Source organism: Idiotropiscis lumnitzeri, unplaced genomic scaffold, assembly GCF_059441095.1.
Source record: "Idiotropiscis lumnitzeri isolate Australia: NSW breed Sydney's pygmy pipehorse unplaced genomic scaffold, RoL_Ilum_1.0 HiC_scaffold_35, whole genome shotgun sequence".
NCBI lineage: Eukaryota > Metazoa > Chordata > Actinopteri > Syngnathiformes > Syngnathidae > Idiotropiscis > Idiotropiscis lumnitzeri.
Window position 1 is genome coordinate 432,812 of NW_028283573.1, and position 24,234 is coordinate 457,045.

Below are 24,234 nucleotides of genomic sequence, written 5' to 3' on the forward strand. Positions count from 1 at the left end.
TGGCAAAAAAAATGGACGATAAAGTCTATTAATGATGAGGGTTGTAAAAAGGAAGTGTCAATTTGGCTCCTTCAGTGGACGCCAGCTGTTTTGTAACCTACCTGCAGACTTTCTTTAAATACGCTGTCAAATTTGGCTAAGTCAAAACAACCTTTATTTTATTATTTTGGTTAAAAAAAACAACAACCTTTGTTCATATGAACGTGTGTGAACGTGCTACAGGCTTCGGAAAATAGTCGGACAAATGAAGAGCTTTTGAGATTTGGAAATTCCTCAAAACTGCTAAAAAAAAAAAGTGCGGACCTGCGGTGGACAGCAGCAGGAAGATGACCGTCAGGACATTCAAGGACTGCCGACTGGTGATAGTCATCTTCTCGCGGTCATGTGGAAAATGAGGGAGGCTGTCTGCGACCGAGGTAGGGGGGGGGGCTGCTTCAGCTTGAGCTGGACGTGGTCATCCTCCGCATGCTGAGAGCTCCTCTCACATGCTTGATGATGATGATGATGATGATGATGATGGCGGTGATGTTGCTGGAAGTCACGACCCCTGATGGGAAGAAGACAAAGAGGAGATTAGGAGATTCTGTTTGGTTCTTTCTCCAGAATCGACCGCACGCTGTGTGGCTGGAAGAGCCTGCGATTTGTTGGAAATCTTCAAATGACCAGGATGATTACCAAGCTTCTGCCGATCTTGGTGATGACATGATCATTTGAATCAGGTGTGTCGATAAAAACTGCAACTATAGAGTATAAATTGTCTATTTCCAGAATGTTTCGTGAGCGTTTCTGACGCGCTGCTTCGGTGCGCGTACAGTAAACGGCCTTATCAAAAGAACGTGAGCTGATAGCGTCAGCACGTACACAAAGCCTCGTGCGCATCAGACAGTCTCTCTTACGTTTAAAAAGCACGCTAGAATAGACGAGCTGTGCCGTCCTCCAAGAAGCCAGGCAGCTGACGTCCCGGGAGACTTGTTACAGTGGCATTTCAGATGTTTTCCCATCTCTGTCTGTCAGTCCGTCCATCAGAGTTCGTGAACTACGCTCGTTTACCTTGATTTATAACTTCAAAACAATAAAATAAACAAAGAAATACCCAGGAAGCTACAAAATGCCACTTTTTTTTTTAATTAATGATGGCATTTTAGCATAAAATCCTGCAAAATTCATCATCTGAAATGTGCAGGAATGTTTTTGTGGACTCTGGAGTTTTTTTTTTTTTTTTTGGCAGGGTTTAAAAATTTTTTTTTCTTAAAAAAATCGATGTATTAATTTGAATCGATCGTCAATCGAAGTGAATCGAAAATCGTATAGAATCGGGCCCTCGTGTATCAAAATCGATTTTGGAAATTTGAATCGATACTCAGCCCTCGTTTCCACCGTCAATTACGCCAAAGCTCAAACAATAAGGCAACGCCATGTTTGTTTTAGTTTTATTCATTTATAAGTTAGGGGGCATGAGATGTTCCGTTTAGAAACCTGTTCCATTTGAGGCGAGGAGAAAAATTCCAAAATGGAAAACTAAATGATTCAATCAGTTTTTTATTTCCCAATTTGCACCAAAATGTAAGACATTCTTCCTCTGCGTATTTGATAAATAATCAAAGTCAAAGTCTGGCAGCCATGAATTAATAAGAATTTAAAGAAAGCAAAGTAGTCCCGTCAGACGGCGACCTTAATATTTCAAACACATACAACTTGCACAAGGATGTACAACACAAAGCTTTTTTTTTTTTTTTTTTTGTCAGCCCAAAATCTTCCCTTAATCAAACCTCTGGCAGATTGGGGTTGCGATGAATCGTGCGCTCTTTAAGAGCCACCCGCGGTAATTGGTCACTTAATGTTTCTCGATGCCAGCACAATTGAGCAATACAGAGAAAGAAAAGCAAGCTTTTGCTTAATGATGCCAGTACGTTGTGCTATTCTCCGAACACGGGCTGTGTACACACCACCGTGTATGTACAGTGCTTTGTTCAGTCGTCATTAAACGGCACAGCAGTCGGCAAACAAGCCTCCGATGGGGAAGACGTGAGCCTTTGACCGTTTCACACCAAGTGGAGCACACGGAGCACAGAGACAATAATGTGGCTCGATGATCATCGTTTTCATCACCGACCCAAACTTTTGAGGGTCGAGCAGGAATATCTCACAGTGCAGAGGTCGTGGGTTTGAGTTTGCATGCTTCCCACCCCGGTTTCTGCGTGGGTTTTTTCCGGGTATTCCGGTTTCCTCCCACATTCCAAAAACATGCCCAAGGTATAAGTGTGAGAGCGAATGTGTGTTTGTCTTTGTGTGCCCTGCGATTGGCTGGCAACCCGTTCAGGGTTTGACCCCGCCTACTGCCCAATGACACCTGGGATAGGCTACAGCAACCCCCCGTGAGGACAAGCGGTACAGATAACGCATAAAAGCAGATGCGTTTATCTCTTGTCTCGTATTCATCTTTTGATACCAAACTAATATTTTTAGTCGAAGGCAAAAATTAAGGAACCGGCCTCTGTTCCAATACTTTTGGCGAGGCGTGTATATTAACTCATTTATTACCATTGACGGATAAAGACGTCAAAGCCATTTTTTCACTAGGCTGGTAGCATCCACAAAATATCTTATTTTACATCATCATATTAAAATAATTCAACGCAAGCACTTGATTGACATTCCTTATGAGCTCCATGTGCAACAGACAGACCCCGATAGTGAGATTTATACGATCAGTCGGCTGAATACATTTTCTCCATCAAATATTCTAAATAAAGACCAGAGGCGGCGGATTGTTTTGGTCTGGTGGCTTGATGTTGCCTGGGAGACATTTACGTCATGCCAGATACGAGTCATGAGTGGAACATCAATTAATCAGCAGTGTAGTAAAACGAGAAGTGTAAAAGGGTGTGTGTGTGTGTGTGTGTGTGTGTGTGTTGTTGGCAGGGCAAAAGGGGAGGAGAGGGGGTGGGGGGATAACAGAGCGGGGTTGCCATAGCGCCAACGAGGCTCTATAAATGGGCTCAGTTATTGTGCACTGCAGACACCTAACGGCACGGGTGGCCTGTTTGTGTTTCACGCCGCTAATGGTTTGTTAGCTTTACGGATGCTAATAAAACTCGCATCTGCTCGCTGTGTTCCTACCTGCCGAGAGCTGTCACTGAGATGGAAGCCATTCGGCCTCCTCGCTGCCTTAATATTGTCTGGCAGCTCCGGCAGTGGATAAGGCCGACTAGAGGATCATGGTGGAATTTTTTTTTGGGGGGTGGATGGAGGTCGGTGGAAGACCAGCACGATCAGATCTTCCATCCATCCATTATCTGTACCGCTTCTCCTCACGAGGGTCACGGAGGGTGCTGGAGCCTATCCCAGCTATCTTCGTGGAGTAGGCGGGGTCACACCCTCAACAGGTTGCCAGCCAATCGCAGGGCACACATAGACGAACAACCATTCACACTCAAGGACAATTTAGAGTGTCCAATCAACCTGCCATGCATCTTTTTGGAATGTGGGAGGAAACACGAGTACACGGAGAAAAGGAAGGCCGGACCCGGAATCGAACCCACAACCTCCGAACTGTGAGGCCATCATGCTCACCAGTCGACCACCGGGCCGCACTCTTTGGCACTCATTTTGTCGCTTTGTGATCTTGAAAGAAAAATTAAAAAAAGAAAAAAAATATATATCAATTAATTTACAGCCAATACCAACCAGCTAAAAATGAAGTGATTCTTCTTCAACATAAAGACAAACAGCTGCAGACAATGATTATTCCTATTTCTATGATTTGCCTATCCTTTGACTTCAAAATCAATCTAGGGAAATTTCATTGCCTCTGGAATAAAAAAAAAAAATTTTTAAAAACGAAGCGTGGTATCCAGCTGTTCCAATCTACTGCAGTGTAAGAGAAGCCCGTTGTTTTGATATTTCAAGTCAGAAACTACCTGCAATGAAATCGTTTCCCCGCAGCACCTCATTTCCATTCAAATCAGTATTTAAAATGCACGGCAGGTGGGGGGCAGGGGGGCTTGGCTATACCTTTTCTGACGATTCAATCCCATGAAATGGAATGAAAGTGTCATTATAGCAACCAGGGATATGCAGAAGGATGCATCGTGGCAGCAGTAGCTCTCCCCGCCCGTCTCGTTTATTAATCATAAACATGCACAACTTCTCGGGCTCCTCATAACAGTAGGCCAGCTTAAATTTTTCACTGGCGTAAATGAGCAACCGCAGTTTTGCAGCTGTCATGATTATAAAATCACAGAGAGTCGCGACATGTGACTCGCACCCACGCGGGGTCATGCAGTGATTTATTACAATACAAACACGCTTTCTTGGACACAAATGAGAAAGCCTCGATAATTCTGCCACTGAAAGGCATCCGACTGACAGAGCGGTCAAGGCTGAGATTCCACACTGAAATGTTTGCGAGGCGAGTTACGGAATTTATTATGTAGTACGATACAATGCCCATGCAAATCAGTTTTTTCAATAAATGGCGACACGATTCTTAGACCCCTTGATGCCACATTTAACTTCAATGAAACTACAAACTACTACATTTTTGTTTACCTGAACACAAACTTTCAGAATTATAATATGGAACGTTTGATTCTTATAGATAAAAAACGGAAAAGAAAATTAGTAAAAAGCGATACAATACAATCCAACTTTATTTAAATATTTCACAACAGTTCACTTTTAACAATTGATTTCATTTTGCGTCTGGAATGGATTAACTGCCATTCCATTCATTTCAATGGGAAACGTTACCTCGGTTTGCAAATGTTTCGGGTTGCATCAAGAAACTAAGTTCAGTCTTTGATATGTGACGTGCAAAACCATTTAAGGACAATTTGGTTTGAACGATTCGATTCGACTCAGTGGGATAACTTCGATTCAATATGGTATGAATCAGGTCGAGAGGGATTTGAATGAACTTGTCAATAATATAAACGCGCCATTTGCTTGTAAAAGACAATCCGACACTAATCTCGATATATTTAAAAGTGAACCGATTCAATCCACTCACAAAGGATTTTCCGATTCGAATCGTTTTTTTTTTTTTGTTTGACACCTTGACTTGCCCCAATTTATGAATTTGTTGACTTGTAAACTGTTGCTACATATACTGTATTTTCTGGATTATAAAACGCTACTTTTTTCCTAGATTTTGAACCATGCGGCTAATACAGCGGTGCAACTTTTCTCTGGATTTTTTCTTTCACCAGTAGGGGCGCTCTATAGTACAGAAAAATATACTAAATAAATGTTGTTGTTTTTTTCTCTTGTGTCTTTTCTGTTTTAATTAGCAAAGTTGTTGCCGTGTTAAAAGGCACTGTTTTAACAATTGTTAGACTGTATTTCCATAAGCAGCTGCCCTTGACGTGGGCGTGTTTTTGTCTTCCTGCAGACTATTGTCATCTATGATGCATGCAGACAGCAGAGTATCGCGCAGACGCAAGCCAACATTGTTTGCCCGGATTCACTTTAACACCCCAGTCGGGGCTTGCGTGGTATATCTCTTGGAAGCGTTCCCGATAGTCAGCCGCCTGACCCTGGATTTAAAATAGCACCAAAGAAACAGCCTGGTGGGAATTGAAGAAAGAAATAAAATACAAGAAGAAATTCTTATGACATGAGGACAGCGATACAAGGCTGTGGCGAGAACAACACAGCGGCTTTATCATCTTTGTTATTGTCCCCTGTAGCGACCACAGCCAAATAGTTACACAAGACACACACACACACACCCCCACACACACATAGCAAAGTGGCTACATGCTTAGAATATAAATGCCCTCGTGATCAAACACTTGTTTCAACTAACAGCTAAGATCACTGTAACATTTATCACCTGTGAACAATCTTAATAGACAATCCTGTTCCACGAGGCCATCCGCAATGCACCCATAAAAAACATTCAATCCAGCACCTCGAGAAAATTTGGAAAAAGTCAACCGGGGATCACGCAAAGTCCAAACAGGAAGGTGTGAACACATAACCTATGAACTGGGAGGCAAATGTGCAAAACCAAGTCGGCAAGGATCGGGTGTTTGAATTTGTTTTCTTTGTATACTTTAAATTTAAATAAATAAATAAATTAATTAATTAATTAATAAATAAATAGATAAATAAATACATATCTCTTTATATCACCCTCCATAAAAAAAATTAAATTAAATAAATTTTAAAAAAGGCTGAATGACAGACGTCGACATCCGACTACCTAAACCTCGGGTCTTCAATCCTGTTCCTCGAGGGATGTTGACGTGCCTGTTTTGCATCTCTCCCTGCCGCAACACATGATTCAAATCAGATAATCAACGAGATGTGCAGAAGCTTGTTAACAATCCCGATCATTCGATTCGGGTGAGATTGGAAAACAGGCAGGACAGGGGAGCTCGAGGAATAGGATTGAAGTCCAGGAACCTACACACATTTGTAGGAAAGCAATAAAACTGGTGCGTGACCTCACTGCGGTGACGCAAAGACCTCCGCTATCCTCTGAGCAAGTGAACGAATAACACTCACAATGCCGATTATTATTTTGTGATTATCAATAATTTCCTTTTTTTTAACTTTCAAGGCCGATAAACACCACAGCAGTGATAAAGAGGGTCCACCAGCGTCTGCACTTCCTGAGGGTCCTCAGGAAATTCAACCTGGACAGCAAGCTGCTGCTGGCCTTCTACCACTCGTCCATCGAGAGCCTGCTGACTTACTGCGACTCTACCTGGTACGGCGGCTGCACTGAGGCAGACAGAGTGAGGCTCCAGAGGATAGTTAAAACAGCGCAGAGGATTATTGGATGTCCTCTTCCCCCCCTGCCGGACATCTACACCACAATCTTTAATTAATCTATTATATATATATCATTAATTTGTTGTTGTATTGCACTGGAGTGGGGAGCTCTCGAATCTCGTTACACACTGAGTACTATGACAATAAAGGGCATTCTGATTCTGATCCTAAAAGCTGGTTTATGTTGGCTCACTGCAGCACACTTCTCTCTTTCTGCTGTGCTGGTGGCCCTGCCTGCAGAAGCAGATTGAAATTTTAATAACTGTCTACTACAACTCACAACCAAAAGAAAGAGCCTGGGAGCTCTGTGCATTTTTTGTTAGACTTTTAAAATGAAGTTGCCTATTTTCTCAGATTAAAAAAAGTTTTAACGTATCGAAAATCACTAATATTGTGTAATAAACATGCACTTAAAGGAACAAATATCGTCTCAAATATCAACTATCGACCTCCATAACTACTAATAATCGAAAAAAATCATATCGGTCGATCTCTAGTTTAGATGCTTGCAGATGGTATTATTTTTCTGACAATTATTACGAGAAGTTTCGCTCCACTTGCCAGCGTCTTCATCATTAATCAGGCTGTCCTGCTTTTGACCCTCAAGGGAGTGAACGCTCCTCGGCTGGCTTTAGACACACGATAACCTCCTGTGCTCCGACAACTCCACCGCCACTCGTAAAAAAGAAAAAGCCCTTCGGCACATTTCTTTAGACTGTGAATTGAGTTTTATGATGCCAATTAACAATGGCAGCAACCTGCAGTTTGACTAATAATATGCAAAAGGGTTTATTATGAGTCATTACTGCGGGGAAGGATTATGGTGGCCGCTGGCATTACATGGTGAACTGGAAATGACTGTCATTTTTACAGTGAGCCTTCTCACTGGCTTTACGGTGAAAGTGATGAAAGCGTCTTGTGATTGGATACAAACTCGTGAGGGGGCAGCACTATGCGGAATCAACACACCCGGAAGTCGTAACTGGCGACCGTTCGAAAATATAAAATATATTCTTGCCTTTTTAAACCACGACGGCCGAAGGAGGGAATTTGATTGCAGATACACTTGCGCGGCCATTTTGTCTTTCTGTCAATTATTTCTCCAGCCGTGTGTGTCATAAATGAGGGGGATTTATTCACGTCGGACTACGTAGAACTTCACTGAACTACGTATGAAATGCACGGCCCGCCACTCCTCGTTTGCGGCACATCGCACCCTAGTTCACAGCCTTCGTAAACGGGAATTTCCTGATACATGCTGTGCTTACCCCAGCATGTAAACTTTAGCGAGACAAAAAAAAAAAAAAAAAAAAAAAGACAAAAGCGCCATCTGTCGCAAACAAGCACGGTTTGTTATTGGACTATCTTTTTCTGTCTGAAGCAACACCACCGTGAATTCTATCACAATGTAATACAGCAGGGGGAGGGGAAAAAAATGAGAGCAAATGTTAAGGTTGTTCCTCGAGTCCATCAAACTGTTTTACCCCGACATGCTCCTCTCCTCAGCTGAAAAAAAGGAAGCGATTTGCGGTGACTAAAGACTGAACCAAAGTGACACGTCTGGCTCTTTAATCAGGAGCCAGCGTCGGTCATGGACGCTTAACCCCCTCGTGCGTCCCCCCCCTCCAGAGCTTCATTCTTCGCCACCTCTGCCGGGAAGGTCACCGAGATCAATGGCTTCATATCGAGAGAGGACCTTTTAGCGGATTCTTTGTACAGCACTCGTACCAGATTCCTCTGCTATGACTTACAACCGCAACTGTAGACACGAGAACAAAGGTTACATTTTTTTTTTTAAATCAGCCTTTACAATGATGCTAATTAACGTCATTTTTTTTTTTTTTAATTTAACGTTCATTATTGCGGTTGTAGATTCCATCGGTGTACAAAGAGCTTTTTGACTCTCTCACAGCTCTAAGTAAGCCAAATTAATGGCGGATTAATCAAGTCTTGAGGCAACGGAAGCAAAATGGCTTGCACTAATTAGCTGAAACAAGGGAAGACGCTGTGAATGCATTCTTGCGAGGGACCGACAAACCCGACAATCAGGCAGCCCTCCAATCGGATTCTCTAAATGACGAGTCCATGAGATTACCCTGGAATTCATATTGTGCGCTAATGGTGATGAATTAACAATCATCCATGCATTTTTTTATTTCCCATACTTCTAAAGCCGATCCCAGCTCACTTTAGTCACTATCCAATCACAGGGCTAATCAAAAATTAATTCTTCTCAATTCTTAATGATTAATTGACCATGTCCATCCCTTGTGAAAAATGAACAACCCTCTTAATGTCAATCAACGCTGGCCATTATCTTTGGCAGATCTTTGGGTCGTAGGCGGGGGACACCCTGAACTGGTTGCCAGCCAATCACAGGGCACAGATAGACAAACAACCATCCGCGCTCACACGTGTACCGAGGGGCAATTAACTCATTGAATCCCAGCCGTTCTCACACCGGTTTTTTTTTCTTCTGGATTTTGACTGATTTAGGCCTACATAATATTGTGTCCTAAACATATAAAAACATGGAGCTCTGACGCAAAAGGCAAAGACGTATAAATACGTCTTTGGGAGGCAGGGACTACAACTTTCAAAACGTATATATACGTCTTATGGATGGAATGAGTTAAGAGTGTTCGATCAACCTGCCATGCATGTTTTTGGAAAGTGTGAGGAAACCGGAATACCCGGAGAAAACCCACACAGGCACGGGCAGAACAAGCAAACTCCACACAGGAGCTAGAATCAACCCCGGCACCTCTGCACTGTGAGGCCATTGTGCCAAACAGTCGTCCACCGTGATGCCCGACAAATTTTCTGCAGATTAAAAGACTGACGAAAGGACAAATAAATAAACAACACTTTAATTACTTCTTGCACAAAGCAGCAGGCATCTCTCTTTGCAGCTCTAAGACGTAAGAGTGATGTATGAGGGGTCCCGGTGGGGGAGTCAATAGGAGGTTAAGCACAGGTTGTCCTCGCAGGTCAGCTAATGGCAGAACAAGGCCGCGTCACGCAACATTTGCTCACCAATACGTCGATGTGGGGTGCTCAATGGCCTCGGAAAAACACGGCGCCGTCGCAATTAGGTGGAAAAAGGCTCACTTCCCCAACAATGGCGAATAATTTATGTCATGAACAAGAAGCGTAGACAAGAGCATGAAAAACAACAACAAAAAAATCTACTCATAAATATTTGCTTAGCCTCTGATTTCCCTGAGTATTAATTCCACCAACTGCGAATGCTCCTTGATGCGTGATTTCACTCTTTCCGCTGGGTCAATACGACAAAAGAATCGGAATCAATGTCATTATTTTTCCTTTGCACCTCACACACACACACACACACACACACACCCACACGCGCGCACACACACAGGGCGTAGCTGTTCAAACATCGCCGACGGGTGAAACAGCTTGTTGATTTTTTAATTATTCTCGGCGCGTATCTAGCAAAGCGACGCTTCATCTCCTTTCGAAAACACACAATGAACGCTTGCGGCCTTAAAAAAAAACACACATAAGCGCCGTACGTAGCTAAGCGCTGGCTTGCTGACATCGATTTTGTGACTGTCAGTTTTCAGACTATGATCTTTGTAAGGGAAATTGACTACTTGTCGAGGGTTGTGCAATTAATCGAAATTCAATTACGATTATTACGCTGGACGATTACAAAATTGGCATAATCATGAAAAAAAAAATTTTTCTGCAATTTATGTATATATATATATATATATATATATATATATATATATATATATATATATATATATATATATATATATATATATATATCCAAATGCTGAAAAACATTCAATCCACGAAAAATGGGGGAATTGAGCGATTAGAATCAATCATGGATGAAATGAAATTACCAGCACTGAAATTCACGGAAAGTGAGCCATAAATTTACAGGAGCAGAATCCCAAAGCTTTTCAAGAAGCACCATTATGAACTCTGCCTAGCAACAAGCAAACCCATTCTGCAATTCGACATTTTTTTTTTTTTTTGGTAGATGATGCATGTTTTAGTTTCTGTATAATTTTGCAGTTGAAAAAGGCATAAACAAAGTGGACACTGGCACTGCGAGTTGGCTTTTTGTCTATTAAAATGAATGGTGTGTGTGTGCGCGTGTGTGTGAGTCCCTGGGCCAGATTATATCTAATGGGCGGAATCCGATGTGGAAGAGAAGTAGCATCAAAGGAGTCATCAGTCAGCCTCTCGCGCTGTCTAACAAGCACACATTTTCTCATACAGCTAGTGGTCATAAATTTATATTAACACGCACACACACACACACAGACACGGATGTGCAGTTGAACTCTGGCATGACCCGAAAGAAACGTCACAATGACATGGCCGACAAACTAAACGAGTGCAATTTCTTCTGCACGGAAGCGCAGACGTTACTGTATGGTGTGAATAGCGGATGACAACAGCTGCTGTTTATCTTGACTTTGTGGAAGATAATGACTCGGCTGCCGCCGGTATCATCAATCAGCCCAAAACGGGCCGCGAGATGTGATGAGGCCACTTTGTCACTGCGAGTTCAGGCAATTAGGCAGCATCGTGCTCACGAGGACGCAATCACCATCAGCGCAGTTCAGACGGGTATCCATCCACCCACTTTTGAAAATGCTGGTCCTCATTTGGGTCACTCGGGAGTGTTATTTTCTTGAAAAATCCCAGTCACGTTTTTTTTTCACTCAGAAATTTTACAAGAAGAGTTTTTGAGTACATTTTACAAGTTTGTTAAATTTAAAAAGTCACTCCAAGCTTGAGCCCACTTTTTGCTTTTGTACACACATTTCACACACAACGGTAGTGACGGGGAAAATGAAGCTTCAAATTCGCTTCATGAACCAGCTGCTGTATTTTTGAGTCCTCTAGATGGCACTGTTGGATTAACTGATTTAATCCCAGTCATTTTCACAAGAGGAAACCCCTCACTCCCAGCGTTTTTCTGGATTTGGACTGATTTTGCGAGGTCAACAGAATATTCTGTTCTATTGCTATACAAGCACAGAGCTATGACGCAAAAAAAAAAAAAAAAGCGTAGACGTATAAATACGTCTTTGGGAGGCGGGGTCTACGTTTGTGAAAAGGCCTTTTGGATTGAATGAGTTAAATAAAGGGTTTAAAAAATGGCAAGTCAGCTTGCTTTCAGCCCAATGTTGAACCGAGAGTGCCATCTACATGAAAATAATAGTTAGGTTAATAATTGATTAGTGGTTGCTTAATTGAGTAATCGTTGCACCACTAGTTAAATTACAGTTTCAGTAAAAAACATTAAAAAAAATCCGCATTGAACCATTGTTCACCTGAAACACTTTTCATGAATAAATTATCAAGAGTAAAAATGAAAAAAATTGTAATTGCTGAAAATTAAACGAGTGGAATCTCATTTTACAAATTAATTGTGATTGTCTTGTAAAACTGACCATAAAAATCTATCATTTATTGTGTTACCTTTTCTAAGCTTCTAGCTGATATTTCGCCACGATCACACCAACCTGTGAGCGCTCTTCGTTCATCCGCAGTGACGTTTTGTGTAAATTTTTTCTTGCCGTTTGGCATTTAGCTGTGTGGGAGGCAATGCGAAAATGTTTATAAAAAGACACGAAGATAATTAGTAGTAGGACGGAAGAGCGGCGATCGTTTTAATGCTGTGCTGTTATTTCGTTTATTGAGTCAGTTGGTTTTACAGCGGTTTGCAGGGATTAAATAAATTTGTTCGGAACAAAATGTTCAGTCCTCTAATGTGTAAATATGGCAAGAATACGATTATTATTGTTTGTTTATTAATATTACACCGGATATACCGGCAGTAGACTGGTAGAAAAAGTATATGGTGTGAGATTCCCAAGGGCAGAGCCGTCATTTTCGGACTATAAGGCACACCCGCATATGAGCCGCAGCAATGAAAAAAAAAAAAAAAAGAGGTACATATGAAAATTGAAAACAGTACATAAAACAGAACAGACCCGGGAGAAAAAAAAATCTTGATTTATTTAGGGTCTTTTCTGAACTATAGAGCGCCCCCTACAGGTGAAAGAAAAATCCACAGAAAAGCCGCACCGGTGTATTAGCCGCATGGTTCAAAATCTAAGAAAAAAGTAGCGGCTTATAGTCCGGTAAATATGGTAAAATGTCAGAACCTGAGCTGTTCAAAACATTTTTTATAATATGTTAATATTTATAACTATAATAATGTATGAGTAATGTTTAAAATAATGTCTAAAAATATTTGATCCAACACAAGCATGTACAAAGCGAGAGCTCCCCATGCTGATCGAGTTAGCATTTCCGAACGTCCACTTTGCAGCAAGAGACGGTAGCCTGATGTGGACCTCTTATTTTTCCAGCGTCAACAGACTGGAGTCTGATTTTATACAGTTGGCTTGCGCATTTCAACGCGAAGACGTTTCGCTCATAGCCTCCGGCACGGCTGCCGCTGTGTTCCGCCTTCTGCTTTTACTCCTTTTGTGTCAAAACAAGGCCGTTATTGTTTAATTGCAAAGAGAATAATTGAAAGCACTATTCCTTCTCTGAATAACGATTTCACCGTGGAAAAAAAAACTGACATTTTGGGGCTATTTATTGCCATTTAAAAACAATCACCAACTGAAAACAATTGACAATTGATTGTAAACCTTGCCAATTGAGCGTTCAAACTGTTTTGTTTTCACGCTCCGAGTAATTGTAACAGGACTATCATCCATGAAATTGATGTAGTTGCAACGTGATGATCCGTGAGACGCGTTGAACACACGCATGTCGTGGATTGGACAGTCAGGCACGGACGGTAAAGTCTTCCCACGGAGGTGATGATTTGTCTTTCATCGACACCAAGAAGATCTATGCTGAATGTGAAGAGCTCTTCACTCCGAATGTTCACCTTGATAGCGTCTGCCAAGTCACCGGTCACGACGCTTCTCCTCGACTCACTCTGCCTTCCAATCAAAGTGTGTGTGTGTGTGGGTGTGTGGGTGTGTGCGTGTTCTCGTATTAGTGATGTCTTTCATTTGCTCCTGTCATGTCTAGAAAGGGTGGTCCTGGAAAGTAGGCATTTTATGGGTGGTCTCAAAAAGGGAACAAATACAAGAATGTGTGTGTGCATGTGCGTGTGCGTGTATGTGTGTGAATATGGAGACTTCTACAGGGCTGTCAAAGTCATTTTCATCCAAGGGCCACATTAACATTATCGTAGCCACAAAGGACAGTTAATAAGCGAATCTTCTCCAGTCATTATGACATACCGTAGTTGCCTCTGCATTTGATTAGCATTCCTTTGAGCAATAAATGTATGAATGAATAACTGGTTTGGGAAGAAAGGAATCAGCGAGCGTACAATACGGTTTGCTGGCGACACCACAAACGCTCGCAGGTGACTGCCTCCATTTCTAAAACGTCTGATACCGTCAAAGCACTTTAGACCAGTGATGCCCAACATTTTTTCTGCCGCAAACTGGTACTTGTACATATAAATAGAAATATTCTTCAGCCTTAAATAATAAATAAATTGGAAGTACAGCAAGTTTCATTTTTCTTTTCTTTCATCTGTGCGGCCCACCGCAGCCCAGTCCGAAGTGACCGGTTCCGGTGGTTGAGGACCACTTTTTTTTTTTTTCTTTTTACTTGTCTATATTTTATGTTACCAGCCTAAGGACTACTAATACAAATTGGCGATACACTTACTTCAGCACATTTTTGCAAATATTGTACTATTGTTTCTTTGAAACAAATAATAAAATGAAACAGTTGGAAGTCGCTCCCAAAACGCTCAAATGACAGACACAACACACACACATACACACACATGCCTCCGCTGATGACTGATGGCCAAACACGACCCGCATGACCTCGTGCGTGTTCAGCCACTCCTGCGGAGGCGACAGTGACGAGAAGTTGATAACATGCGAGCATGTTTACAGTCCCCCAGCGTGACAACGTTCATTTTTAAAGGCCGGTTCTGTACTGTAGAGGTCTTCGTATAAACACAATGGCTCAAAGCAGACGTGCACGTGACTTGTGCGGAAATGAATGAACCGTCCTGTGCACGTCTTACGCAATATCTCCCCTTTTTTGTTTCTAAACACGCACAGTGCACGATAGGGACGCTCTATAGTTCAGAAAGTACGCTAAATAAATCTCTATTTTTTTTTTTCTCTTGGGTCTGTTCTGTTTTAATGAGCAAAGTTGTTGCCGTGTTAAAAGGCACTGTTTTAACAATCTTTTGATCGGAATCAGTATCAGAAAGCCCTTTATTATCATTGTACTCAGTGTGCATTGAGATTAGAGCACTCCCCGCTCCAATGCAATACAACAATAAATTAATTAAATATATAAAATATATAAAAATGAAATAAATACATATCTATATTTATAAAATAGATTATTGCATCGATATATGCGCATTTTAAGAATGTAGAAGGAAGCTGGAGTACCAGAAAAGCACGCACAGGGAGAATCCCAAACCTCAAAGCTCAGAACTGTGAGGTAGACGTGCTAACCCCTCACCAACGTACTGTCCCAGATTTCACAGAACAAATAAAATATGACTAAATTATATAGTCTACGACCCGGAGTAGTTATTACCATATTTTCGGGCCTATAAGCCGCGATTTTTTTGTTAGATTTTGAATCATGCCGCTAATACAGCGGTGTCGCTTTTCTGTGGATTTTTCTTTCACCGGTAGGGGGCGCTCTGTAGTTCAGAAAATATGCTAAATAAATCTATTTTTTTTTTTCTCTTGGGTCTGTTCTGTTTTAATTAGCCAAGTTGTCGCCGTGTTAAAAGGCACTGTTTTAACAATCTGGGATAAAAATCACAAAATTTGAAAAATCATGGGTTTCTTGGAATGCAATTATTAAATGATGAGTATTATTTTGTCCCAGAATTGTTTTCAAATATTGTATTTAATGAAAGGTATTTCGTCACTGTTGGGCAGAAACATTCACTGCCTAAATTCCACCCCCCCCCCCCCCACACAAATCTATACGGTTGTTTTGCCTCTATGTGGGTGCGTAACTTATCCACTTAATCGACCAATCCAAAGTGTTAAAAAATGTCATTTGTGAGGCACTGTTAATCGCACAACAAACGTGCCGTTTTTTTTTCGTTTGTTTGTTTGTTTTTTGGGGGGGTTTCCTGAAAAGTGATGAATTTGTATAAATAAAGCCTCGCCCCTTTGAAAAAAAAAAAAATGTTTTAAATAAACACCAGGTACTTTCCGTTGTAGAGGAAACGCCATCACATTCCTGGTTTAATGGTGAATATTATGAGCTCATCATCCAGGGAGCGTGTCTTATCTGTGTGCATGGATGAAAACACATTACAACCATCTCATGCACATGCCAGCAATATCGTAGTCACAAACAATGTTCCCAGTCACGCCAAATCATAAAAGCTGGCAGCGGCTGCCCCTGGGCAGAATATTTCACCGAAGAGAAGGCTTCTTTTTGTGCGTATGTGTGTGTGTGTGTGTGTGTGTGGCTGAACAAAGGGAATCTCCCGCCGACCCTCCCACCCCTCCCGATTTTCGCTTCCCTAAATCCAACCAAGCGTCTCCCACACGCCTGTTTCCAAGTCACCAGTGACAGCGCCTGCCTGCCTCCCTGCCAATCCCTCTTATTAGCTTCCAAGTGATGCCTTTAAAAAAATTCATTAAAAAAAAAATAAGACAAAGATTCTAGCTGAGTGCCTTGATGTACTTTTTGGACAGCAAAAAGTCTCACGCAAAAGTGGAACTTCACTTATCAATTAAAACTGACCGAGTCTGTGTTCGGACAATCAGTGTAAGCCAGAAATGAAAAAAAAAAAATGAGTGTGAAGTGTTGAGTGATGCGCTTGCTGACCTCGCTTGAGCATGAAGAACCAACCGGCGCCGACTTCCCGGTTCGTCGCCACCCTGTTGCTCCTCTTCCCTCACACGCGGATCCTCCTCATCTTCCTCCTCAGCAGTGTTCCGGGCCAACTTGACGAGCTGCTCATGAGGAAAAGGCGGCCGGATGAGGAACCAAACGCACTCTTCACGCCCCCGAGTTTCCTCCTCGGCGGTGTCTCCCTCATCTGTCAGAGCGCAGCGGCAGACGAGTTAAGAGAGAGCGAAAGATGGAGCAGGATGAAACAACAGACACGAGAGAGAGCGAGAGAGAGAGAGAGAGAGAGAGAGAGAGGGTTGTGATTGCACACTGTAGGGAGATCCTCCATCGTGCGTGAGCGCTTGTTTATCTCGTTCTGTCTTCTCTCCTTCAGTCGTCATTCCTCCCGAGGGCTACAGACTTCCTGTTAGCTCAACTTACCTTCTGAGTGAAATCCATTTTGTGCGCGCAGCTTTTCTGTTTTTTTTTCCATTGACAGAAAGGGAAATACGGCTAAAAGGTGTCAACTGCCCCTTTTGCGTTGCCGTCAAAGCTGGCTTTTTCCTCCCGTGTCACCGTTTTATGTAAAAGGTACAAATGCGGGAGGAGAAACAAAGGCGACGCGTCACTCCCACAACTTCTGAGATATCTTGCTGCCGAAAGGTAAACGTGGCCAAAAAAAAAGCAACGACAGACTCTGTTCCCTCACTCCTTTCACAGACAAAGCAAATTATTTTCTGAACATTAAGACATTTCCCGCTGAGTACATACGTCCACAAGGCATCTTCTGTGCCACTCTTCAGCCAATCGGCATTCATCTAAAGCGAGACAGCCAGCACAAATCTGTTATTTAAGTGAAAAACGTGATCACACGTAGCGAGAAAAATGTGGCGATCCTTCAACGACATAACTGTAAAAGACGTACACTTCCTTACATTCCTCATGAAATATTGAGCGGAATGTGAAATGTACTTGGGAAACGAGGTCATGATGGATGAACGCGAGCAGGGAGGTTGTGTCGATGGCTCATTTAAGACCCGACGCACACACGCCTTCATATGCCTGTCACCATGCAAATGGAGCGGTCTGTGTTTTGGGCTAACAATGTCAGTGAGTCTGAGCTCCCGCTTGGAGAGGAGCAAGGCTCGTATTCATGACCACATCCATGCTTGAATTGTTTTCCACGCAGCTGCTCTCATTAATTATACAAAGGGCTGTGTTCATCAACTCTTATTATATACAGTACCTGCAGGTTTCAGGCGGGATTCCAAAAAGAACAACCTTTCGGAGTCTTGCGAATTATAATATTCGGCCATATTTTCCGGACTATAAGGCGCACCCGCGTATAAGCCGCAGTGCCTCTTTTTGGGGAAAAAAAAAGATGTACAAGGCGCAGTTTTCGATGTTGGAAAAAAATGAGTTGTTTACTGTATGTATAGAACGATTATGTATTTTCTGAGAATGCACATAAAGTTACATCAACACATTGTGCCTTTTAACACGGCAACAACTTTGCGAATTAAAACAGCACCCTGAACTGGTTGCCAGCCAATCGCAGGGCACACATAGACAAACAACCATCCGCGCTCACACTCCACGCAGGGAGGCCGGAGCAGGAATTGGACCCGCAACCGCCGTAGTGTGAGGCCATCGTGCTAACCAGACGTCCAATATGAAAATACAATGGCGCCTCGATATTATGATGGTTTAGTTTCATGAATGAAATAAAAATAAAATATTCATATTCATAAAATTGAAACCTAATTAAAACTACATTTTACATATACAAAAGTAACCAAAAAAATATAGATGTTATAGTGCGGTTTCACCTTTGTCGATGAATTTAATACACGAGAATGTGTTAAAAAATGTTTAACGTGAACGGCTATAATTGCCCAGCCCTAGCACAATGTCCATTGACCTGAAACAAAAAATGTGGCAAAAACTGTTGAATTAATAATAATAATAATAATAATATTCCCTTTATTAGTCCCACAATGGGGAAATTCGAGATTCGAACCCACGCCTCCTGGGGAGACTGGGTCCTGAACGCGGCGCCTTAGACCACTCGGCCATCCTGGATGTAATTATGACCTAAAATATTTTAGAGTGCTATTTTTCTCATCACTTTTTTTTGAGGTGGCAACGGTTCAAAGGCGTTTCTTTTAATTCCAATGGGGAGAGATGGTTTGAGTGACTAGTGTTTACTGTTACAAGCGGAGTCACGGCAAAAACTAAAATTGTACCTCAAGGCCTCGCTGTAAATATGAAAAATTAGTGTTGTTCCGGTTTTTAAACTCTTGCTTTCGGACAATCCACCGTCACTCGTTGGAAGCTTATTAGAAACTCATCCCACGACCTCAACCCCAAAGACGACATTGGCTCTTGCTTAGTCTGCCGTCTGATGTGTGGCTTTCCCCAGGCACTTCTATCGTGGGCTTGTAATCGCCTCAAAGGTTGATGTTGCGTGTTGCAAAGCAGGCGGGGTGTCACTTACTATCAGCAATTACAAGACCCAATCATAAAGCGCTCAGCTAGCTGAGAAATCGCTGGATGATAATCAAAAAATCTCCCTTCCGAAAGGTGAACAAAGCGGGAGCGCGCGCGCGTCACAGGGCTTCTCAGGATTGGTTTCAAAATGAGACGCAGGCACGCTAATTAAGCTTCAGTGTTGCGAAATGTGAGTGAAAGTTGTACCGTTAGATCAAATCATTGTGCGCGACATGTTATTTTCCAAGCCTGGTGTTTGACTGACGGCGTTATTGCTTCCCACGTGTGAATGACAAATTGGTTCTGGCATCACACCAAAATTGCTCGTCGCTCGCAGTGTTGATCCACCTTAACTCTCGGTAACCGCCGCCATAGTGTAACACTCCATAGCATTAGCGTCGAAGTCGGAGCAAAAGTTCAAGCTCACCAACTGCTGAAAGTCCACAAACCGCTGCCACCAGTGTAACACTCTATTTCCTGGGGGGTGCTGAGTGCTATTATATTATACATAAAACTTTTTATTCACCAGTCGGCTCACTCTCTATAACGCGCCCGTCGCGTCCCACTCGCTTGCTCGTTCCTCTTTACACTTCATATCCCTCCGCCAATACAACACAACAGTAGTTCCCCTAAATAAGAAATAAAATAGATCTATACAAATATAGACATCCTAGTGAAAATAAATCATCTTGCAATAGCTTGGCTTGTGTGATGTGAAAATTAACTGTTCAAGAAAAAAAAACATGATTTGAAAATCAAAATGCATTGCTTTTAGTGTAATTGTTATAGTACAGTGATGCCTTGAGCTACCAGACATTGGACAGCAACTAAAGCAGCAGCTTAGCAGAGTGAACAAAGAGGGGTCACACTTTTAATGTCACTGCTAGGTGAAGTTTACCTTCAAAATAAATAGAAAAAAATATATAAATATTACCTGTTGTACATTTTAAACAACAACATAAGTTTGCCTCTAAGTTTGCTAGCTTAATGCTAACACATAATGGAAAACACCATGGACAGGATAAGAAATGGCGCCCATGTGGCGATACAGCTCTTTTAACACAAAAGGTGTAGCAACGCATTTTGAGAGACAACATAACTCACAGGCAAAATGTTTTATATCTTGTACACCACTGCTGAAAACCCAAACAAGCACAGAACATACAAACTGGCCTGAGCCGGAATCCGAATCCAGAACTTTCAAACCAGGAGGCAGACATGTTAAATACTACACTGTATAACGGTTTGAATCCATTTTTATGCCTTAAATGTCAAAGAACGCAGGGCATTCCCATTGAATATTTAAAAGCTGTCGCTAGTATATGTGCTCTTTTCATCCTCGTTGCTTTGTAAACAACAAAGACTGCACAACACAGTCACCTGTCAGGATTCTTTTCAGTCTCAAGGCTGCACCCAGACACCGTTGTCAGTCAGGCCTGTTCTGAAAGGTGAAGGCCAGAGTAAATTTTGTATGAGGGTTTTGGCAGAGGATGATTTTGCCATGAATATCGGAAGAGCTGCTAAATGTGGTTTAAAAAACATTCCCCTTGTGGAAATTGATGCCAACCGCCTAAACAGACATGGTGTGTTTGGCCTTGATGAATGCAGACACGGTCAATTTGCTTAACACAAATGCAATGATTCTTTTTTTAGCCTTCGATGGATTGCAGTTCACTTCTTTGTAATTGAGGATTCATTTGTTTTCACGTCAGCATACTCTCGCTCACGAGACTTTGTTATTCCAAAAAGAAGAATGAGGAACTTTGAGACTTAAAAAGGCATACGCAATATCTGTAAATGATCTCGTATCTATAAAATTGATTGATATCATTTCCCCGCGTCATGCTATGATTAAAAAGAATGTCAAAGTGAACACTCCAGTCGCCAGCAAGTTAAATGGAGCAGCAGCGATGGAATTCAATTCAGTGACACAAACATTAACCTCTGCAGAAGACGTCCAGGAAGCTTTCTCGCGGGGAGGACTCGCCAGGACGTTTCAGCCCTTGCAAAGAACTATTTATATTACGTTTGAGAGGCTTTTAAGGGCAAGCTTATCCCGAGGCATCGCGTGTAATAGCTCAGGGGCAAAGTCGCACAATTGCGCCGTTGCTGTGAGGACCAAATCTTTCAAACGTCCTCTGTAACTACAACACTGCCACCGTGGCAGCAGCAGAATGATGCATCACAGGAACTTGTAAAAAAATTTTTTTTAAAAAAGCAGTTACCAGCCTGCGGACGATACAAACCATCCGTTGAGACATTTAATGGACGAGGGATATGTGACCGATATAAAACAGGCAAATTCAAATAAAAATGAGGTCTGCCAGTTGAATATCAATCAGTTATCAGTACTTCTACATTTAACGACAAATGAAAACGTAAAACAAAATCGTTTCTAACGTACACATTTTTCTCGAGATTCGGCTGATTTTTTTTTTGTTTTGACTTGTGAGCTTCGCGAACCCTGGCAATCCCTGATGTGAACACGTATTGTTTTTCCTCCTTCGCCAACAGTCGTAATTGGGATAGGGGCTTATATAATTAGTTTTGCATGTAAAAATGTCATCATCATCACCTTCGGGAATGTTCAGCGAAAAAAAAAGTCTCAGCGAGGAGGCAAGCAAGAAACATCACAGGTTTAGACAACAGACTGCAAAAAAAAAAAAATACACGCACACTGCCCAAAGCACACCACTCACATCTCTCTAACCTGCCATCTGATTGGCTGAAAGACTCCCAGAATGCATTGCAGTACTCTTTTTGTATTATTTGTATTTATTTTTGGGATATGAATGGCATGAAAGAGGCATGATTTGTGTTAATTGTATTTCTTAGTTTCATTGTTTGCTTGTATGCTGTTCAGTGATAGTTTTGGTTTTGATTTAAAACCGTGACTGTAACGAGTGTGGTCACTGTATTGTCGCAAAAAGCTGCTTTAGCATGTGTGGGGACTGCTATTGACATGTGATTAACGCAGTTCGGCCTTTCAAAGCTGCCGATCTCACAATGAGCGTTAGCGTGCGTGAGCTAGCTTGCGCGAGCTAGCATGCGCATGATAGTGCGGTGCGACCTGTGTATGTGTTAAATACAGAAATAGCACCCACAACTGACACTGTGCCCTTTGATACGCCGTGTCTTTTGGCCGTGAAAATCTGGTATGCGTTTTTGTCCAAGTTGTCACATTTCCTAATTTCTCCATAATGAATAGATACAAAGAAAATGAAACTAATTTCAGTTTCCTGATCCCAAAATTTCTAAACTGAATTTGTTAGTGAAAAATGGGCCATCTTGGGTCTTGTCCTCCTTTAAGCGTTAAATTATCAAACAAAATGGAAGACAACCTGAACCTGAACGGCTTCCGAACTTCCACTGGAATCGATTCCTCGGTGCGCAAAGACTTGCAGTCATCCTAATATGGCTTATCAAATTCTTCACCAGTCGTGAAATGACTCAACGGTTGGGAAAGTCATATCATGTGTGTCGGAAAAGGTCCATAATTCAAAACTATGGATGGACGCGACCTTCGCCGTCCGCTGGTGCGATTTCAAGGTGCTTTGCATTAAGAAGCCATAAACATACATCGAGTAGGATACGTCTGAGCTGTATGAGCCGCAGATGAGGGATGAGAGTGTATTAATATTCTTCGTGCGGGCGTGTCAATGTCAGGTCATCTTAGATTGGACTGTCATCAACAGCCTGATTGGGGTCCAACACAATTTGCAAAGTGGCTCAGGTGAGGTCATGTAACCAGATCTTGGATGAGTGCAGTACAAGATCATATTATTATGCTCCAAGTGTCAAAAAGATCCACATGTGACTGTGTAGCTTAAAGCAGGGCGAATACACGTGGTTTGAACATACGAACATATACAGTATACATTTTTAATTCCCATGGCCGATCAATGTTTATAATTATTTATTGTTTCTCAAATCTGTTTTTCGACCAAGCCAATCACCATAATTGATGGGGCTAGCATAAGCTTTGTTAAGCATTTTGGGATTCTAATTATACTTGAAATTACATTATCATAAATCAATATAAGGCCGTGATGGTTGCTTGTTCCTATGTTGACTACAAAATGAGTACAAATATTAGTCTTAATTTAACTCATTATATACACCAGCGCAAAATAATAAGAGTTAGTTCATACTTATTCATTGCCAGCCCAGGTAAAATGAATGTACTTTTTGGCTTCTATATCCGTCAATGGCAGCGAATGTGTTCAAAACAAAAAACGTTTTTTTTTTTTTTTACTGTATCAAAATGCAGTGCAGTTGTATTCTTTTGTAATAATGGGGAAAAAATTGATTCGATGCAAACAATGCATTCACAATACAGACTCCTTTACAACGGTGTCCTCGAGCTGGCCTCTGAGCAGTGCGCGGTAGTAAAAAGAAGCAGCCTCCTCTCATATATAAACTTTTGCTGCTCCTTCCAGTGTTTGGCTGCACAAGACAAACAAGTGAAATCATCCAAGACTGAATCATCATCTCCAAGCTCATGCTGGAGTACCAGAATATAAATTTTAAAAGCTCCGGCGAAACAGGGAGCGCTGAGTTACTGCAAAAACTAGGATCGACTGTGCTTGTAAAGCCAGGGAGCACTTTATTCAATTTTTCTGGGTGAGAGATCATTGACACATAATTTACCGACAAATGTCACGGGAATATGAGCTTGTGTAATCTTACAAGATGCCAATCTTCCTTTCCGTCCCCCGGGCACCGTGATGGTATTTTCATTACTGACAATCAGACTTACATGACTTACGGGGTCCTCTGATTATCAAAGATAATTTTAATTACCTACATCTATTGATGGGTAAATGAAGCTTCAAAGCTGCTTCATGAACCAGTTGTAGTATTTTTGGACTCCAGTAGATGGCACTCTCTGTTCAATAGTCATTTGGTAGAGCCAAATCGGATGACATTGCGGGCCAAATTTCGCCCGCATGCCAGAGTTTGACACCTATGCCTTAAACGGATTAATTATGATTTCATATTTCTGCAAGAAAGAACAACAAACATACAGCAAAAGCAGCATACAACTGCTGTTCAAGGAATTCTTCTCTGAGCTTCGTGCTTATCACGGGA

At 41.9% G+C, this 24,234-nt stretch overlaps 1 protein-coding gene across 5 annotated transcripts in view; it reads right to left on the reverse strand.

The window, feature by feature from the left end:
- shisal1b (shisa like 1b) overlaps positions 1–19,725 on the reverse strand; it is a 33,486-nt gene extending 13,761 nt beyond the window's left edge. For 4 of the 5 annotated variants that reach the window (XM_088287315.1, XM_088287313.1, XM_088287311.1 and 1 more), the window contains exons 1-3: positions 19,571–19,719; positions 16,648–16,861; positions 304–547 (exon numbers count right to left, since the gene is read on the reverse strand). In XM_088287315.1, coding sequence (XP_088143441.1) covers positions 304–370 — 67 coding nt within the window. In that variant the 5' untranslated portion in view covers positions 371–547; positions 16,648–16,861; positions 19,571–19,719. Of the gene's footprint in view, positions 1–303; positions 548–16,647; positions 16,862–19,570 lie in introns of all 5 variants that reach the window. The other variant, XM_088287312.1, reaches the window with a different exon arrangement.
- Positions 19,726–24,234: the final 4,509 nt, after the last annotated feature.